This window comes from Ambystoma mexicanum, chromosome 9, assembly GCF_040938575.1.
Source record: "Ambystoma mexicanum isolate Mex_15411 chromosome 9, UKY_AmexF1_1, whole genome shotgun sequence".
NCBI lineage: Eukaryota > Metazoa > Chordata > Amphibia > Caudata > Ambystomatidae > Ambystoma > Ambystoma mexicanum.
The window spans coordinates 1,512,160,634-1,512,181,449 of NC_090931.1; the positions used below are offsets into that span (position 1 = coordinate 1,512,160,634).

Genomic DNA, 20,816 nt, shown 5'->3' on the forward strand with positions numbered 1-20,816 from the left:
AATGCAACCCCCATTCCCTTCTAGATCAACCCATACCTCATCGTCCCATGCTAATTCACTGGGCTCTTTAATTGTTATGTGATATAATATGTCTACAATGTACCCTGTTTTGTATATAGCCGTCATTCAATATTTTGGCTCCGAGTCATCTCCCGTTTGTACTTGTGCCTTGTGTGTCATCTGTACCACTCCTTTTGCACTGCCCAATGTCACCATCATCATTGCACAGTTAGGTACCCATTTGCACAGCACCTAAGGCCTAATTGGCACACACAAAAAATTAAAAGAAGAAAAACGATGGTGGGTATTAGTAGTTTGACAATCATTCCAAGCCAGGACGGTACCCACGAAAACAGGTTGTGGAACCAAGTGCTGGGCTGCACCCCTCCTTCTTTCATACGCTCAGCAAGGTTATGCACTGCTGTTATGACATGCGATAGAGTTCCATTGTCCGCATCTGCAGAAGGTATGAAAGTGCAACATGCGCTCCCAATTTTTCAGCAAACACCTCCATCCATAGCTGTCAACAGGTCTAGCACATACCTGTTCTGCATCGTCATCAACAGCAGGCCCCTTAGCTTCACCTTTATTACATTGAATCCCTCTTTTGTGTCGTTGGCCAATTGGATCGGCTCCCAACGTGTTATTTGGAGCCATTTTGCGTTGGCCCGTGCCTGGATGCTTGGGACAAGGGAATCAAAGAACGTCTCAGCGGAGTTGAACAGTTGGAATCGATCTGGAATCTGTGCCAAAAGTTCAGAGGATACCTTGGAGATGTAGTTTGACGATCTTGATCTTCTTTTTTGTGAGATTGTGCTTTGCAGCTTCTCCTCAGATAGGGCGTTTACAGGGGTGTCTTCAGTTGCTGGCAGGGTGTCATGGTGCATGCCCCCCAAAACCCTGAAACCCGCGAGCCCATCCCAGATTCTGGCTTCCTTTGGGACTTCTCGGGCCCCAACTAGGCTCACCCGGGCTCAGTCCTGGTGCCGCTGGCGCCAGGCTCATGGTAAGTGTTAAATACATGATCCATCATGTGGCTCTGAGATGCTGAGCCATTCAGTACAGGGTGTGGCTTGGGACCACTTTACCTGAGAGACAGGATACAATGAAGGGGACACTTTTCTGGAACTACTTGCAAGGCTATTTAAACCGCACCTTGCAAACTGAACACGCTTCGCATTAATCTGCACTCCTGCAGCGTAACGCTCACTGTGTCAGTTCTTGCTTCCTTTCTGCCACGCCCGTCCAGAGTCTTCTATCCATCGGCACCTGTGAAAATAGAAGAACAAGAGTTATTCTCGCATTGAAGGCCTTACCTGCAGAACATCCAGACCTCGCCTTGCGCTTACCCAAGGGCCGCTGCATCTGTAGAAGAGCAGAACAGGAGGTACCCTTTCGGGTAGCTATGCACCAGACCCGGCTCCTCCAGGAACTCCATTGGGCAGTTCTCCATCTTCCTGCATCGCGCCGCATCTCGACACCGTCACTTGGACCTTCGATCTTCTTCCTGGAAAAGGCGCTGCACCTGCCGAACAGAAAAGACAGGTTAGTCGCACACTACAAGAAGGCTAAAATAAAGCAAACTATTAACGCATCTCGCACAGCGCTCTACTTACCGGCAAGAATTCAGCACATCATTGTCTGGAGAGTCATCCATCTTCCGTAAGCCGCTTTCGTGCCGCACCTGAAAGACAAAAAGAACATTAGATATCTTGCATACAAGGACTTAAGGCAGCTATTTCAAGGAGTTATTGGAATGGAGACGTACCTGCTTGCTCCGGTCCATCCACTTCAGCAACCTCCGTCGGATCAGTGAAGTAACTCGATCCTGGAACTACAGAGAACCTCGCCCCTGCCAGAGAGTGTGCAGGACAGAGAGCTCATCCATAATATAGACAAGGTGAGCCAGAGAAAGAGAAGGAGAAAAACGGAAGGAGGTGAAAACCCAAACCAGCTCCACACAGTTGGCTAATATCTTGTTTCAACTTGCAGACGAACATCTCCTGAGGCAAGACAGAAGGGAAGACGCAAGCAGGCCCTCATTAAGCAGAACAACACCAGTGCAGACATCATCCTTCGCACACGAGCACGTCCCCGTGGAGACCAGGTGAGCGTGACACAGGGGCTCTGGATCCTTGAGTGTCAACAGCCCCTTCCCCCCCTTGGATATGGCTTTCGGGTATCACCATCAGGGCGGAATGCAGCGTTGCCAGAGAACACGTGCCCCTCCATGACTGTGGAAGGTGCAAGTATGCCTGTTTGCCGCAAACCCAGTAAGCGTCCATTAATGCAGCCGTTCCTTTTTTCATGTCTGGGATGATGAGCGTTTTGCTACAGTTCTTGTTTGTGCCCATATTTACTTTTCCTTCTCTGTGGAAGCACAGCTCATATGATATCTCCTTCTGCAGTTTGAATGGCTTTTCCAGGGCCGTGACCCACGTGAGCTTCGCGATGTGTTGGGTCCATATCGGGGCGCTTGTTCTCTGGATCCATTGTAATTTTTCATCTGACAGTCCTTGTAGTGCTTCTGCTTTGCATGTTATTTGCTCGTTTTGCTACTTATTGTCCGAATATAATGGTCCTTTGATTACTAAAAAAAAAGGTTCTTTCAGGCACATTACTCCTTGGGGTATCGCGTAGCACGTATTCTCATTCTGCAGCATTTCAAAAGAAACAATGTGTGCTTGAAAAGTGTTTTTTATTCTGCATAGTGCAAGATGAAGGAGACATTGTGCCCCTGCAACAGGTGACTCTGGTGGTAGCAGCACTTTAGGAGTACCTGAGGCATGGGGTATCAGAGAGCACACATAGCAGCTCTCATTCGTTGTCTGTTTTGCGGTGGTGCTCATGTCTGCGTACCATTTGTTAGACTGGTGTGGGTGTTGTGAGTCTTCTATTGTATCTAGTCCCAGCCCATGGTATTCATCATATATCTTCCGTCCCGCCCCCTTTCCCTCCTTCTATTCCCTTCTGGACGCCCCAGTGTTTTTCTTTCTTCCCTATGTTGTATTGGAAATATCCCATCTGCCCCTCCCTTTTCCCAGTCAATATATAATGCAACATATTTCTCGGCAGTACTTTCATCACTGTTTTTCACACCGTTTGGGTCTGATGTATGTTGTGCACCTGTGTCTGGTGTAGAAAATGCAGTTGGATAGGGGCCATCATGCAACCCGGATAAATCGGAAGGGTCTGGGTCATTCATGTCATAGTTACTGACCTCAGATTCATTGTAACGGGCAGTGGGATTTACTGGCACAGGAGTGCTGGTTGTGTGATTGTCATCATGCAAGCCGTTTCTCTGGGTCCTGTGTGCCCAGATCAATTTAAACCCATCCCATATGAGATGGGTGCCCTGTTTCACCAAGTTTGTCCACCCCCCCCCCTCATTCAGATCGATAGATATGAATGCTATGGACCAATACACCACTAGGCCAAACAACATTGGGGAAAAAAAAGTACTGCACAGAAAAATAAACCACATTCATAGGAGTAATTTCTTAAATTAAATTCTCTAAACTGTTGTTGTTGATATTGGGGGCCCCCTCCGTTGCCATGGTTTCTCGTACAGAATGAGATATAAAAGGGTGTTAAGCATACATTCATCTTACTACTTTTTTTTCATCATTTTAGCTTAAACTCAGAACTCCTAATACTTCATACTTTTTCTCTCCATTAATATCTTTCTGACCGTATACAACATTTATTTTATAACGAGAGAGAGAGATAGTCTATACCACTACTATTATTTTCAATGCATTTGTTTCTCTTTCCCCATGTGTATTCTATAATACATTATGTACACCTCATTTCATTATTTTCATTATTTTCATTATCATTTTTTCTCCCTTCGTTTGTTTCAGATACCTGTTTCCTTTTTCTCCTGTACTTCCTTATTATGTTTGTGTTGCTTCTTCTGGCCTGTTTTCTTCTTCATTTTGCCCTACACTGTCGTATGTTTTGTGTACGTCAGGCAAGTGAATCCAATATCTGAGGCCCTTTACTTTTACTGCAGTAGGTGTGCAATACACTACCTCATATGGGCCGTGAAATCTTGAGGCATTCCACTGACGCACAAAGCTTCTTACATACACCATCTCCCCTGGCATCAGCTGGCAGCTCGGGTTATCTGTGGCTGGTGTTACTGTGTCACTCGCTGTTTCTTGTGTGAAGGAGGGTGCTAGTTGCCTTGCAATCATGCATGCTGCTCTTGTGAGTTGTCTCAAATACTCCTGAAATTCTTCCCCTAACACAGTTGCACTTCTGTGTGCATCTGACTGTCTTCGCAAGGGGGAGTGCGCTGTGTGCATGCGTCTGCCTGTAACTATCTCATGGGGGGACAAGTGGTGGTCTTTGCTGGGCTGGTTTCTCAACTGAAATAGGGCCAATGGTAGGCAATATACCCAATTTTTCTTTAATGGGTGATATAGTTTGGACAGCCTACTTTTAAGAAGTATGTTTATTTTTTCAACAACGCCATTTGATTAGGGTGTCATGACCCTCAGCCCTGATCCCCACTGGCAAGTCCATTGGCCAGGTGAAATCAGGACTCGGATCGCAAATAAGGCCTGGCATCCACTTCTCAGGTCCTCTTGGGGCCAGTCCTGGCGCCTTTGGCGCCAGCCTCATACACAGTGAAAAACATCTGCTCAAGGAACTACTTTATTTAGGCTTTCAGCCAACATGGAGGCATCCACATAGTTTGATTCCTAAGAACCAAGCTATGCGGTATAGTGTTTTGGGTGTGGTGGCCTAGGGACTACTTTACCTGGACTACTTTGCAGAGGCTATTTAAACCACACCCGAACAAGATGACACGCTTCGCGTTACTTTGCAGCTAGGAGCGTGACGTTCACCATGTCCAGTTTACTCACGAGCCTGGGAAAATCAGAACCTGCAGAAAGACAAAGAACATCGTTAGCAGCAGCATCTTACCTGCAATCCTCATCCTTCACTGCTCGCAGCTCCTGGGTAGCTCCGTTGGACAGCGCGCCACCCGAATCAAAGGACTTGAGAAAGGAAGAAAGACATCATTAAAGGAGGTAATAGAGACATTTCAACCACGAATTACTTAGACTTACCTGGCTGATCGCCTTTTGGCCGGCATAGCTCCGGGAATCCACACGCGCTGGGAGCACACCGCGACCTACGAAAGGGAGAAAACACAGGTCAGCGAAGACAAGACACCGCAGCACTGCGCAAAGCGCTTACTTACCGCATCATAGCGCTTATTGTGTGCCATCATTTACCGGCGAGGCCCAGCCTAGCCAGTTCGCCACGCGGACGCTCCGCACATCTGAGGGAGATAAAAAGAGACATTACCAAACAGAGAAAGGCATGCAAGAATAACAACGCAAAAAAACAGCAATAAGACCTACCTGAAAGACATTACTTGGGCCGCTGTCAGTGAAGTAACTGGACCGCACACGCCCACGAAAGACAACGCGCCCCTGCCCAGAAAGCAGGACGGAGAGCCCGCCAACTTCTGCAACAAGTTGAGAAGTTATACGCGAGGTGGGGGGAAAACTTACCTTGGTCGGCTAGTCCTAAACACAGTCCTCATTTCCAGGCGGAATTTCCACCGAGAACCACACCAGGGAATCACCGAGAAGAATACCAGCGACCAACTGGCTGGGTGGCCTCCCCGTGGATACCAGGTGAGTGTAACATGGGGGTGATACATTCTGCACAGTTTGTGGGTGATGCCCAACATCGTTGTTACAGCTTTGAACTGGTCATTGACGAAATGTGTTCTATTTTCGGAATGTATGACATCACATATTCCCCCGTGGGAAAAGACCTCCCTCACTAGGAATTTTGCTGCGCATTTTGTGTCTGGGTGGATGCAGGAGCCTGCATCCGCCCACCTTGAAAAGAGGCAGACCACCACTATTAGGTACCATCATCCATTACACCTTTCTCCCATGTCTGCATAGTCTATGGGCCTCATTACACGGTGGGCGGTGGACCGGTAAAATACCGGCACCGCCTTGGTGGAAAGGGGAATTACCGCCCTATTCCAAGGTTGGCGGGGCGGTAATTCCCCCTTCCACCATTGCCCTTCCCCATTCCCATTTTTGCCCAATAGGGCATAATGGGAATGGGGAAGGTGCTAATTACTGTACCGCAAATTTGCGGTGCCGTAATTAGCACCAAGGTCCCTTAGCGGGCTGGTTTTTAACGCCTGCTAAAAGCAGGCGTTAAAGTACCAACCCGCTAAGGGACCTTGTAGTAAGGCAGGAAGGGTTAACGGTCACCGGTACCATTACCGGTGACCGTTAACCCGTACCACCTACCGTGTAATGAGGCCCTATGTGTAGTTCTCAAAAGGGTCCAATTGGCCTAGGCAATGTTCCTCGTAATGTTCTCAATGTCATTCCCGAATTGTATGTTTGGCATGTGGTAAATTATATCACCATTTTTCATATCTGCTCTTGCAGCCCTGGCACGAACCAATTTTCCTGGATGTCTGCAGCAATGTGTTGTTTAGCATTATGGGCTGGGAAGCTATTTCTAGTAGTTTCCTTGTCATGACTACTTTACCTGTGTTGCTCTGTCGCCAGAGGAGGTCAGTGGATGATTGACTACACCCTCTCTTTTCCCATAGTTCCTTTTCCTCAGTTGGCACATCCTGGTGCAACTCTAGTATCCTGGTGCAACTCTAGTATCTGTGAGACTGGCATGGAGTTGTATCCCTCCCCTTGCTCTTGCAAGTACTCACCTGTTTCCTTTGTTAGGTAAGACGCTTCTTTTGCAGCAGCATCCGCTGCCGCATTCCCTAATGAGATGACATCATTCTTGTTTGTGTGGGCCTGGCATTTTATTAGTGCTACAACTGTTGGTTCTTTTAACGCCTCAATTAATTCTGCAAGCAGTTCTGCGTGCTGCACAGGAGACCCATCTGCTCTTCTGAATCCTCTCCTTCCCCACCGTGCTAACCACCCATGTACTGTGGTGGTCATGTATGCCGAGTCAGTGTATATTGTTACTGCGCTGCCCTTAGCTGTTTGCAGTGCTTCAATTAATGCCACTAGTTCTGATGCTTGTGCTGAGAAATGGGCGGGCAATGTTTTTTGGACAATCAGTTCATACTCTCCTTCCTCCAATCGTACCACTGCCGCTCCTACATGTTTTTCTCTTGTCTCACAATTTATTGATGCTGGTCCATCTACAAAATATACTTCTCCTTCAGTCAGTGCATCTTCATTTGATGTGGGTGTACCATCATCTTCCCCCCTGAATGTGGCAAAATTGTGAATTTGCATATCTTCCACGGTGCATGCTTCTGTGAGAAATGTGGCTGGGTTCACTGTTTTACAACACACTATGGCCCTCATTACAACCCTGGCGGTAAGTATCGGTCATTACCGGCATGGCGCAAATAATGTGTCCATGCTGGCAAGAGACCGTTAAAAGCGGCACATTACGAGTTCTCGGGCACGAGCATTGCGGTAATGAAATCACTGCCATGCCGCTAAAGGGTGAAAAATCCCACTTACCGGCATCGTATGCAGTGCAAAGAGCACCTCCGGCACCCTAGCTATCGACATTAGTGGTCACCGCTAATAGCGGTAACCACAAATAGCGGGAACCGCTATTAGCGGTGACCGTAAATAAACGGATCCGGAAGTAGCGGCATCGCACAGGAACGGGAAAGAGCACGGTGGCCATCTTTAAAAACACAATCCATTGCCATCCTCTGTAACCAGAAGACATCTGACCCCCAGAACTCCCACACACCTCCACCACCACCCCTTTGACATCAGGATGCCAAAAGTTGTAAAGAAGAGCGGAGATCGGCTGCGCCAGGAGCGCTTCTCAAGGGAGGAGCTGACCATGTTGGCAGAAACCCTCCAGGAACACGCAGACATCGTGTTTGCTACTGAGATGAGCCGACCGGCTCTGTTGAGGAAAAATGAGATTTGGGCTATGGTTGCCCAGAGGGTCAGTGCTGTCAGCACAACACCCCGCACCCCTAAACAATGTCGCAAGCAGTGGGACAATCTACGTCTCCGCATGCGGAGCATACTGGCGGCAAACCGGAATATCGGCATGGCGACAGGTGGAGGTGCTGAGTCGCCCCTGAAACTCCAGCCATGGGAGGAGATAAGTGCCTCCACCATAGGCACGGAGTGCATAGAGGGAGTTGGGGACATGGAGAGAGGAGCCCCATCATCAGTAGATGCAGGTAGGTGTCTCAAGTCTAACTATGCCAATACAACCACGATGATGTCCAGATGAATGGGAAGTGCAATGATGCATACCAGGGTCCACCAGACACATTAGCACAAGACAGCCTACAGGCAGTGCTGAGCATCACCTTGTCCACATGCATAATGCACCCCATATCTGTAGCTACCCACATGCCTCCATGCATCACCCACCCAAGAGTGAGACTACCTGTATGTCACTGCCTCCAATGTGAGTCATCCAGCAATCAGAATCAATGCAGCCATCACAATGCAGCCATCACAATGCATGCTCAATGCCCGTAGACCCATCTCTAACCCTCTCCCTCCTTTGGTCCACCACAGGCTCACAATCTGACAGCGCCGATGACGAGACCGGTGCAACCCCAGCTAAGAAGGCCAGGGCTGAAGAGGGACAACACTGGCCCTCCACTTCTAGGGGAATAAGGAAACCCCAAAGCCAGGAAAAGGCCAAGAGCACACCACAGGGCACGGCACAAATGTGCTCCATGTCCACCCCTTCGGCACCACCAACATCCAGCATCTGCCAAGTGTTGTCTGCAGAAGGTACTGCATCGGCTGAAAGCAGCACCATCGGAGAAACAGCTGCCACCACAGCAATCTCAGACGACGAGGAAGGGGATGTGCTGCATGCTGACACTCCCCCCACTATCCCCCTGAATTGCCCCCACCTGTCCCCGTGCAGCCTGCCTGACAACAGCATCCACGGGCTAACACCAGCAAACTCGTGGCCGGCTACTCCCAGCCCAACCACACCTGTGCAGGAGGGTAACAGTATAATAGACACCCCTCAACCATCAACCACAGCCCAAAACACCCAAGAGGGGATGCAGGAAATTATTAGGCGCAAACAACAACTAACTGGCATGTTGACACAGCATATCACAGAATGTGGTAGTGTTAGGGAGGATATGCGTGATTGTGCTGCTTCCCTGAGGTCTGCTATTGAGTCCAGTTCAAAGGACATATGTGCTGAACTGGCCGCGGTGCGGCACGTACTGTCTGAGTTAGTACAAGCAATGCGGGACATGCGTCGATCTGAGCAACCGAGTTCTTCCTCGGCTGCCAGTTCCAGTAGGACCAGTCCCGTGCGCAGGTCAGGCAGGAACCTGCGGCGATCGGACAGGGGTGCACCGGGTGCTGGGAGAGGGGGATGCCAATAGGCACAGCCTTGTGTGCTGGTGCCATGTGGTCCACTTGTGCACAGTCCTGCACACCATGAGTTGGGGAGTAGAGGGGGAAGCGGGGAGTGGGTGTGTTGGGGAGTAGAGGGGGGTGGGGGGAGTGGGTGTGTTGGGGAGTAGAGGGGGGGAGTGGGTGTGTTGGGGAGTAGAGGGGAGAGAGGGGAGTGGGTGTGTGGGGTGGTGGGCCTGTTCACTTACTTTTGCATATTGAATGCACTTTTTGGTTACTCATAAATCATTGGACATTGCTTATTGCGTACGTGTGCTTTATTGGTTAACAGTCTACAGTGTCCATGTCCCTGACACACCCAGTGCCCCGAGTGCCATCTCCATGTAACACCCCGGTCCATGTGTGCTAGAAACATTGGTTGATCAGAGTCTGACGCATTGCACGTCCCTCCTGTGCATCGCTTCCTCCCTGAGGTGCTGCCCCATCCCCACTCTCCTCATCCTCTTCGCCAGGTGGTTGCACTTCAGCGTCAGGGGGCAGAGGCACATTCCGTCTGATGAACATATTGTGTAGCATTACACATGCCATGACGATCTTTGCCACCTTCTCATGGCGGTACAGGAGTGCCCCACCAGACCTGCTGAGGAAGCGAAACTGTGCCTTCAAGAGGCCAAATGTCTGCTCAATCACCACACGGGTTCGTGTATGGGCACGATTATAGTCCTCCTCGTGCCTGTTCTGTGGTTTCCGGACTGGGGTAAGGAGCCACCTCTTCAAGGCATAGCCTGCATCACCTGCATGTGGGCAACAATGTATGTGTAAGTTATCACATTAGATTTGACCTCATTAAGTGACACCATGGCATGCATTTATCTCTTAATTTCAACCCCATTTCCATGCACGAATGGAGTCACACAATGTGACTGCTATGTGTGTATTCCTCTTATGGACTGTTTTGTATGCCATCAACTAGTGTGCGCAGGTGGGTCCAGTTCCTTGTGAGTGCCCATGCACAGTGTTAGTCCACAGCGGTTGTTTCTGTGATCTGGCAGATGTGCAGTAATTTATATGCTTTCATCCTGGCACCGTTGATGTCAGCCTCATGATGATCTCACTACGCACAACAAATGGTGTTATGCAATTTAGTTGGGCCTCTGTGTCAGTGTAGTGGTGTATTGATGTATTTGAGCCTCATGTGACTCCTTTGTATGCAGTAATGGGGGACTGGCCTTTCAGTTGATGGTGTTTGGTGCTGTGTATTGGCTAAAGTCATTACTTGTAGCTGCATTTTGTTGAGGGGGATGCAGTCTGATTTGGTATAGTGCACGTGCAGATGGCTGTGGAATGGTTGGGACACAGCTTCATTCACATGGTAGGGCTGCTTACATCTTGCATTATGTGGTCAGGTGTCAGCTCCAGTCTGGGCTGCTTTGGGGTATGAGCTTGCTCCATTCCCTCTGGCACTCGCAGCCAGGTGAAGTATGCATCTCTCCCCCCCATCTCAGCCAGGTGAAGTATGCATCTCCCCCCCCGACCCATCTCCCCCCCATCTCAGCCAGATGAAGTATGCATTTCCCCCCCCCCCCCATCTCAGCCAGGTGAAGTATGCATCTCTCCCCCCATCTCAGCCAGGTGACGCATGCATCTCCCCCCCCATCTCAGCCAGGTGAAGTATGCATCTCTCCCCCCACCCCATCTCAGCCAGGTGAAGTATGCATCTCTCCCCCCACCCCATCTCAGCCAGGTGAAGTATGCATCCCCCCCATCTCAGCCAGGTGAAGTATGCATCTCCCCCCACATCTCAGCCAGGTGAAGTATGCATCTCCCCCCCTCCCATCTCAGCCAGGTGAAGTATGCACCCCCCCCATCTCAGCCAGGTGAAGTATGCATCTCCCCCCACATCTCAGCCAGGTGAAGTATGCATCCCCCCCCCATCTCAGCCAGGTGAAGTATGCACCCCCCCCATCTCAGCCAGGTGAAGTATGCATCTCCCCCCATCTCAGCCAGGTGAAGTATGCATCTCCCCCCCCGACCCATCTCCCCCCCATCTCAGCCAGATGAAGTATGCATTTCCCCCCCCCATCTCAGCCAGGTGAAGTATGCATCTCTCCCCCCATCTCAGCCAGGTGAACAATGCATCTCCCCCCCCATCTCAGCCAGGTGAAGTATGCATCTCTCCCCCCACCCCATCTCAGCCAGGTGAAGTATGCATCTCTCCCCCCACCCCATCTCAGCCAGGTGAAGTATGCATCCCCCCCATCTCAGCCAGGTGAAGTATGCATCTCCCCCCACATCTCAGCCAGGTGAAGTATGCATCTCCCCCCCTCCCATCTCAGCCAGGTGAAGTATGCACCCCCCCATCTCAACCAGGTGAAGTATGCATCTCCCCCCACATCTCAGCCAGGTGAAGTATGCATCTCCCCCCCTCCCATCTCAGCCAGGTGAAGTATTCATCTCTCCTCCCCATCTCAGCCAGGTGAAGTATGCATCCCCCCCCATCTCAGCCAGGTGAAGTATGCACCCCCCCATCTCAGCCAGGTGAAGTATGCATCTCCCCCCACATCTCAGCCAGGTGAAGTATGCATCCCCCCCCCCCATCTCAGCCAGGTGAAGTATGCATCTCTCCCCCCCATCTCAGCCAGGTGAAGTATGCATCTCCCCCCACATCTCAGCCAGGTGAAGTATGCATCTCCCACCCTCCCATCTCATCCAGGTGAAGTATGCATCTCCCCCCACATCTCAGCCAGGTGAAGTATGCATCTCCCCCCACATCTCAGCCAGGTGAAGTATGCATCCCCCCCCCATCTCAGCCAGGTGAAGTATGCACCCCCCCCATCTCAGCCAGGTGAAGTATGCATCTCCCCCCATCTCAGCCAGGTGAAGTATGCATCTCCCCCCCCGACCCATCTCCCCCCATCTCAGCCAGATGAAGTATGCATTTCCCCCCCCCATCTCAGCCAGGTGAAGTATGCATCTCTCCCCCCATCTCAGCCAGGTGACGCATGCATCTCCCCCCCCATCTCAGCCAGGTGAAGTATGCATCTCTCCCCCCACCCCATCTCAGCCAGGTGAAGTATGCATCTCTCCCCCCACCCCATCTCAGCCAGGTGAAGTATGCATCCCCCCCATCTCAGCCAGGTGAAGTATGCATCTCCCCCCACATCTCAGCCAGGTGAAGTATGCATCTCCCCCCCTCCCATCTCAGCCAGGTGAAGTATGCACCCCCCCATCTCAACCAGGTGAAGTATGCATCTCCCCCCACATCTCAGCCAGGTGAAGTATGCATCTCCCCCCCTCCCATCTCAGCCAGGTGAAGTATTCATCTCTCCCCCCCATCTCAGCCAGGTGAAGTATGCATCCCCCCCCATCTCAGCCAGGTGAAGTATGCACCCCCCCATCTCAGCCAGGTGAAGTATGCATCTCCCCCCACATCTCAGCCAGGTGAAGTATGCATCCCCCCCCCCATCTCAGCCAGGTGAAGTATGCATCTCTCCCCCCCATCTCAGCCAGGTGAAGTATGCATCTCCCCCCACATCTCAGCCAGGTGAAGTATGCATCTACCACCCTCCCATCTCATCCAGGTGAAGTATGCATCTCCCCCCACATCTCAGCCAGGTGAAGTATGCATCTCCCCCCCTCCCATCTCAGCCAGGTGAAGTATTCATCTCTCCCCCCCATCTCAGCCAGGTGAAGAATGCATCTGTACCTCAATCACCTACCCACGTCACATTTTCATGGGCATTACATGCGACTCACCGAGAAGCCAGGATCTCTGCCCCGCATGTCGCTCCATGTAGCGTGGTATCGTGGAGTTCCGCAGGACCATTGTATCATGGGTTGATCTGGGGAATCGGGCACAACAATGTGTGATGATCCTGTTCGAGTCACATACCATTTGCACGTTGATTGAGTGGTATAGCTTACGGTTTACAGTACGCTACCTCCATGGCATGTGGGACCACCAATTCCACATGGGTGCAGTCGACGGCGCCAATGCAACCAGGTATGCGGGTCAGTGAATGGAAACCCACTTTGGTGTTTGAGATCTCCTGGGCAGACCGTGGTAAGGAAATGTGGTCGTCTGTGTGCTTGAGGAGGGCATCAAGCACTTGGTTCAGCATACATGAGAATAATGGTTGTGAAATGCCATGCAAGTGCCCCACTGTGTGCTGGCAGGTGCCTGTGGCCAAGAAGTGCAGCACAGACACTACCTTCAGTAGGGGTGGGATGGCAGTGCGTGTTTCAATCAGGCTGACAATGTCGTCATGTATCATGTCCACAATGGTGGTGATGGTGTCCCGGTCCAGGCGGTACAGGGTGTGGATCTGCTCAGCGATTAGGTTGAATGGACTGGCTCTGATGCGTGGGATTGGGGGCTGCCTAGGTGGTGGCACTGGCTGTGCTGGTGGGGCATGCTGGCCCTGTCTTGCCCTCCTTCTCCTCCTGCGTCTCCTCTGTGCTGCATGTTGCTGTTGTTGTTGTCGTAGCACTTCCATTGCAATCAGGTCCTCCAGCCCCAACATTGCTAGTAGTATTGGAATCATTGTGGAGTGTGACTGGATGTGGGAAGGGGTGGGGTGTGCTCCTTTTGTGCTTGCCCAGTCTGTATTGCCTCCACCTGTGCTGATTGTGTGCACCTGTGGCAGTTTGGAACATTGCACATGGCCGTTTACAGTTGGTCCGCGATGGCGGTATTAGCACCATGGCGGTAAGGTACTTTACGGCCTTCACAAGGGCGTTAAATGCATGTCCACGTGACTCGTAATGTTCCCCACTTTGCGCCATGCCGGTATTTACGGCCCGCGCCCTTAGCGCTTTTAGTGGCACCGTTAATTACGGTGCTGCTAATAGCACTTTATCAGGTCATAATCGTCCGTAGCGGTAAGCGATGCCGGTAATCCTTTACCGGCATCGTTTTTCACTTACCGCCAGGGTCGTAATGAGGGCCTATGTGAATGTTTGCACTTGATAAAATGATTTCGTATGCTGTGGCTCTCTGTGTTGTTAATGTACTTTTTGATCTTTCAAGTATGCCAAACAGTGAATGCTCCACGTATAGCGTTACGGAGCATCCCATCACAATTGTTTCACTTTTTTCAATAGGGAACGCTGCGGCTGCGAGAGCTTGTTTGCAAGCGAAGTGTCCCTGCAGCACTGCGTCTAGCGTACCACTGTAATACGCTAGAGGCTTGTGGCCCAAGGATGTTTTTTGTGTCAATAATGCTGTCATGAGTGTCCCATCCATCAAAATGTGAAAATAAATAAAATGTGCACTCATAATCTGGTGTTGCTAGGACGGGTGCTGTCGATATCAGTTCTTTCAATGTGTTAAAGGCAGTGTGCATTTCTTGAGTCCATTGTACTGCTGCATTTTCCCTTTGTGCTTCCTTTAGTGCTTGCAGGAGAGGTTTTGTGTATCCTGCATATTCTGATATCCAGGCACGGCAATAATTGCACATGCCGAGAAATTTCTGCATCTCTTTCACTGTTCTGGGTTCACTTACAGCTCGTACAGCTGCTGGTCAGTCGGGTATTATTTGTTTGCCATCTTTTGATATCAGCTGGCCCAAATACAATACTTCTGTCAAACAATATTGCAACTTCTGACTGTCCACCTTCTAGCCCTTGTGCGCCAGTAATGTCAATAGTGTTATTGAATCCTATCTGAATTCATCTTCATTCTTTCCACAAATCAAGAGGTCATCTATGTACTGAATGATCGTACTCTTTGTGTCAATATTTCCAAAATCTACATGTAAAATTCTGTTAAATATACTTGGGCTCTCACAGTATCCCTGGGGAAATCTGCAGTGCCCATATCTCTTCCCCCCCAGGGTAAAGGCTGTCAGGTACGGTGACTCGTGATCCAGTGGTACCGAGAAAAACGCATTTTTCAAATCCACCACCGTGAAACATGACACGTCTTTGGGTATGCTGCACAAGATCGATGCAGGGTTCGGGACAAGTGGGAATTCCTTTTGTATGATGTCATTGAGGGGGCGTAGATCCTGTATCATCCTCCAAGCCCCTCCCTTTGCCTTTTTGATGGGGTAGATACAAGTATTACAGGGAGAATTTGAAGGTACTATAATCCCTTGCTGTAATAATGCATGTATGGTTTCTTTAATCCCTTCTTCTGCCTCCAGTGACAGGGGGTACTGTTTCACCCGGGGCAACAATGCCTCAGGCTTGAGTTTGATTTTTACAGGTGTTACTGCGCGCAACAACCCTACATCATGTGGGCCAGTTGTCCACAACTCTGGTGGTACATGTTGCATGTCTTCTTCAAAAAATACTGGGGCGCGCTCACTACGGCCATGAAGGGAAGTGGCACTTGTCTGCTCTGAATCATTATGTCACAGGGAATTGCCATCTCCATTATTATTTCCCCATCACTGTCTGAGTCCGAAAAAAAGGTCCTTGTCAGACAGATCTCGTAAGGCTGTGTTGGAATGTATACACAGCACCGTCCACCACTCACATCCATGTATGTCTAATCCAATCACTGCTATCCTTTGTGATGACACCTGTACCCCATGTAATTCTAGGGACACCACTGACCCTTTTACTAGGTCTGGGTGTGCTATAGGACGAAACACAAATTCAGATGGCACTCGCCACTCTTGGCGTTTTAACTCAGTCGCCAAGTGTGAAAGGGCCTTTAACTCTTGGATGAATATGTCTGGATCTACAGGTACCCCACGCACCTGATGGGCTGTGGCTTGTGTGTGTATTACTAGCATGGCGCGCATTGCACATGTACCAGGAGTTGAACACACTATTCCTCTCTCTGTGAATGAGATGGTCATATTAAGCTTACTAAGGAGATCCCTCCCTAGTAGGTTTATGGGCAAGTCTTCATAATACAGTAGGGGTGCTTGCACTGTTTTTCCTTCCACTGTGACCTCCAATTCTTTGGTGTATGGAACCTCAACCACCGCCACAGAAAACCCCTGCATTCTCTTAGGCATGATTTTTATACTCCTGAGTCTACCATAAAAATGAACTGTTTGTTCCATATCTCCGCCCCCACCAGTGGTTCCTCAGCTGCATCGAGCGTCGTTGATAGTACTGGACACTCAAGTGCTCTCTGTGGGCTGTCCTATGCTGACTATCTCATGTTCTCCCCATTGTCAAAGACATTACCTGACACTACTGCTGTTCCTCTGAACAGTGCAGGCGCACCATTTGCTGTCGTAACGAAGGGATTTCCGTGAGCCAGGGCCATGTATTCTCGGGACTGTGGTGGTGTTGTGCATTTTGTGGAGGTGCACTGTGTTCCTCTATGTACCTGGGATCGGGTTGCTCTTCTCTCCTACCACCACCCATAGGCAACCCATGTGGGCCTCCTGGGTGGGGGTGGCCATACTATTGTTTCTCCCTCCTTCTCTGCCTTTCCCCTTTTCTCTGCTGACGAGTTTTCCAGACAAGTCCGATCTATGAAAGTCTCGTCAAAACAAGTTCACCCCTGTTCCTCCAAAACTATCAAGGACCACATCGATTCCCTGGCTCCTGCCCTGGCTGACTTTTGCAACCACTCCTTCGCCTCTGGAGTCTTCCCACCCCCCTCTTAAGCACTCCATTGTGCACCCTCTTCTGACCCCTCCTGCCAGGCTATCGCCCAATCTCCATCAATCCCTTCATGGTCATGCTCCTGGAGAAACTGGCCATCTCCCAGCTTAATCTCCATGCTGAATCTGTTGGTAGTCTTCATGACCATCAGTCTGGCTTCAGAGCTGCCAGAAGCACGGAAACTGCTCCGCTGAACATCCGTGAGGACCTGCTCTTGAACCTCGACTCCAACACTCTGTGTGTTCTCATTTTGCTTGATCTCTCTTCTGCCTTTGATACTGTCAACCATGCCATCCTGCTCAACCGTCTCTGTGATAACCTGGGTATCACTGGTCAGGCTCTGGCGTGGCTGACATCTTTCCTCTCCAATCGACTCTCCCAGGTCCAACTGGGGTCCTTCCTCTCTGACATCTTTTTCTCTACCTGTGCTGTCCCCCAGGGATCTAACCTCTCTCCCTGGCTGTTCAACCAGTATCTGGCACTCCTTGCCCACTGCATCGCCGCTCTCTCCAATCGACCCTCCCAGGTCCAACTGGGGTCCTTCCTCTCTGACATCTTTTTCTCTACCTGTGCTGTCCCCCAGGGATCTAACCTCTCTCCCTGGCTGTTCAACCAGTATCTGGCACTCCTTGCCCACTGCATCGCCGCTCTCTGCCCCAACTTTCAGTGCTATGCGGATGATACCCAGCTCATTTTCAGGCTACCCTCGGCCTCCTCCTCTCCTTCCCTCATCTCTGACTGTCTGTCTGCTATCCTGGAATGGTGTGCCGCCAATTACCTCTGCCTTAATGCCAGGAAGACTGAAATTCTACTCATCGGCACACCCACTCCCTCCTTCCCTTCAGCTCTCTGGCCGGCCTCTCTTGGCCCTCTTCCTGCTCCTACCTGCAAGGCAAAAAACCCTGGGGTCATCTTCGACTCCACACTCTCCTTCTCCCCTCACATATCTGACGTCTCTAAGAAGTCACACTACCAGCTGCACCTCCTCAGAGGTATTCTTCCTTTCCTCTCCTTCCCCCAGAAGCTCACTGCCTCCCGAGCCCTGGTTCTCTCGAAACTGGGCTACTGTAACAGCCTCTATCTAAATCTGCCTGCCTCTACTCTCCACCCTCTGCAATTTATCCAGAACAGGACTGCGAGACTTGTCCTTGGCCTCAAGCCCAGGGACCGTATCTCTTCAGGACTGAAATCTCTACACTGGCTCCCAGTGGCTGCGAGGATTAAGTTCAAAACCCTCTGCATTGTCCACAAGGCTTTCTGGGGCCTGGGGCCTAAATATCTTCTACTCTCGCTTCCTAAATATCTTCCTTCTCGAGCTCTTCGCTCATCCATCTCCAACTCCAACTCCCTCAGGGTCAGCCGCTTCTCCAAGCAACAAGTTGGGGGTAGATCTCTCTCCGGATTATTGTCGGTCTTCCCTTTGTTCCCCTCTACTTGCCTCGTCACGCCTTGAAACACTTGTGTATAGGCGCGTTACAAATGCCATATCATATCATTGTTCGCTCTGATAGGGGTTCATGGGGCGGCTTCGACGCGCTCTTGAAACATTTCCCCACATCCCACAGTTCCAACATGCCCCTTGTCCTCCTCCCCTGGGACCTTGTCCTCCATGCCCTTTGTACCCATACCCACCCCCTTGGGGCCCCCCTGTACCAACCTCTTCCTCTACGGGTGCTCCTTGCTTGCCATTGTGGCCCTCCATATTGTTCCTCACCATTCCACTGTCCCTGTCCATTCCCTGCCCAATTCGCGGCCATCCTTGCTTATATGGCTATCTGTCCTTCCTCCTCCTCTCGTTCTCTTTCTGCTGGGAGGGCAGCTACCGCTGCTGTGATCTTCACTAGTTTTGTCTGAATTAATTTAGCCTTGTCTGCCAGTTTCTTTTGGGCTCCCTTTCTTTTTCTTTGATTCTTTTGCAATGGTGCACTAAAATGCTCTGTATCTCTGTGCAACCCTTGGCTTCTATCCCAGCTATTTTATCAAGGGCTTTTCTGCACTTCCTTCTGGAGCACTCATTTGATTATAAAATAGAACAGGGAGGTTGATTGATCCCAAGCTGTGCCTGTCTCCACTCTTCACATCTCCTGCACCCGAAGAATGTAAGCCATGGCATCTTCCTCCTCCCCCATTGTGTATTGCATTACAGACAGTAAATCTGGTGTATCTGGGAAAGTTTCTCTTAGTGCGTCCCATACTCTTGCCCTTACTGTGTTAGAAGATGCTCCATCATGGCGGTCGCAGTCTAGTATTATTCCGGGGAATCCTGCCGTTTTCCACACCCTGTTAGCTTGGTCACCTACTGCAGATACCAATAGGCTTTTAACATCAACTATTGCCAACGGAACCCCAGCTGTGTTTTTCTTGAATGCGTATATCCACTTACTTGCCCCTCCCCAGAGCAGGGGTAATGTTTTTAGTAAGTTCGCTTTATCCATCTGGGCCCAGGGTATATAATTGGGTCTTCCTGCCCCTCCATGTATCAATAATAGTTGCAATTTGTTTCTTGCTTTCCCCGTACTCACCCTCACTCCCTTTTCCCCCAACACCGCCATTCGTCCCATCCTATTCCTTAACCTTCCATTCTTCTTCCATCACCCTTCCCAGGGGAGACTGTTCTATTTCTCCCGACCCTCCACCTGTTGCACACCCTAACCTTCTTTCTTCTTCTTTTTCTTCTTGCTCTTCTATGTCACATCAGTATTGTTCCTCTGCGTCTGATACCATGCCCCCTCCTTCCGCACCCACCTCGCTGACCACTCGATCTAGTTCTATTATTCTTGTGGGTGTATCGCTGATCCGGAATAATATTTCTCCTTTTTTCCACCCCTCCTCTGTTGACCTCTCAAGTGGTTGGGACATCTGTCTCTGTTCTATTCTGGGGGCAGGGGAGCCCCCTTGTTCACATATCTTTTAATCGTGACAGTTCTGTCAGGGCCATTGTTAACCGTGAGTCTAGATCTTGAGTGAACTTCTCGATATCTATGGCAGGGGTACTTACATATCTGCTAGTTAACTGTACGCTTGCTCCTAGACATTCATATGGGGGTGGTGCTGGGGCTGTTGGCAGGGGTGCAGAGGGTGACGTGGGCTTTGGATCATTATACCCTTCTGCTGGCACCAGCTTTGGCAGGAGAGGATACAATCGTGCAACCTCTGGCAGGGGAGGTGTGCTCTGTTCTTTTGTCTTACTCTGGAGTATTTCCTCAAAAAGTATCCATAAGTCTAATATCTCTCGTTTGTTCTGGAGGTGTTTATCCTTGTATTTTACAAACAAACAGGTCGCTACCATGTCTAGGACATTTTTATCAAACGACCCTCCTTTGGGCCATACCTGGGGTAAACCTTCCTCCTTCAACTCGGTAGTCCACTGGTCATGGTACTTTGTGATCCTGTCTGCATACCCTGGCAAGCTTTGGCAAATAGGTGACAATGGTTTCTCCGCACCCATCCTGTTTTAGCAATACCTTTCCAACCTTGTGAGTCAGTATAACAATGCAATTCACAATACTTCAATAATTCACCTCTTCGTATGTCACCTCCGTGACACTGTACTTGGTAACCCACAATCTGTCACACCTACTATGACAGAGTGTGTAAAATCACTCATGCAATATTGCTTTTATCATTAATTATCCATGTACATTGTGCACAACATACATAAACAAGCCGATTACACAACAATGGCCTTCAAACATTTAACACTTAACATAAATCCTCCCTGCCTATCCCCCTTTACCCTTACAATATTCTCCCTTGATATTCCAGCCCGTTCCCTATCTTAATCCCTTATGCACTACCCCCTTCCAAAAGAGAAGAAAAAGATGAAGCATTTTTAACTAATATTCCGAGTCTTCTCCTTATATAAGACTCCTACTGTTTCCACCGATTTTCCTCGTTATA

The 20,816-nt window shown here is 50.0% G+C and overlaps 1 protein-coding gene across 1 annotated transcript in view; it reads right to left on the reverse strand.

Annotated features, from left to right (window-relative positions):
* LOC138487549 (uncharacterized) overlaps window positions 1-20,816 on the reverse strand; it is a 395,452-nt gene that overhangs the window by 190,898 nt on the left and 183,738 nt on the right. Inside the window, exons 8-12 of the mRNA XM_069614031.1 lie at window positions 5,082-5,146; window positions 4,936-5,009; window positions 3,221-3,308; window positions 1,617-1,684; window positions 1,350-1,525 (exon numbers count right to left, since the gene is read on the reverse strand). Of these exons, the coding sequence (XP_069470132.1) occupies window positions 1,350-1,525; window positions 1,617-1,684; window positions 3,221-3,308; window positions 4,936-5,009; window positions 5,082-5,146 (471 nt within the window). The remainder of the gene's footprint in view (window positions 1-1,349; window positions 1,526-1,616; window positions 1,685-3,220; window positions 3,309-4,935; window positions 5,010-5,081; window positions 5,147-20,816) is intronic.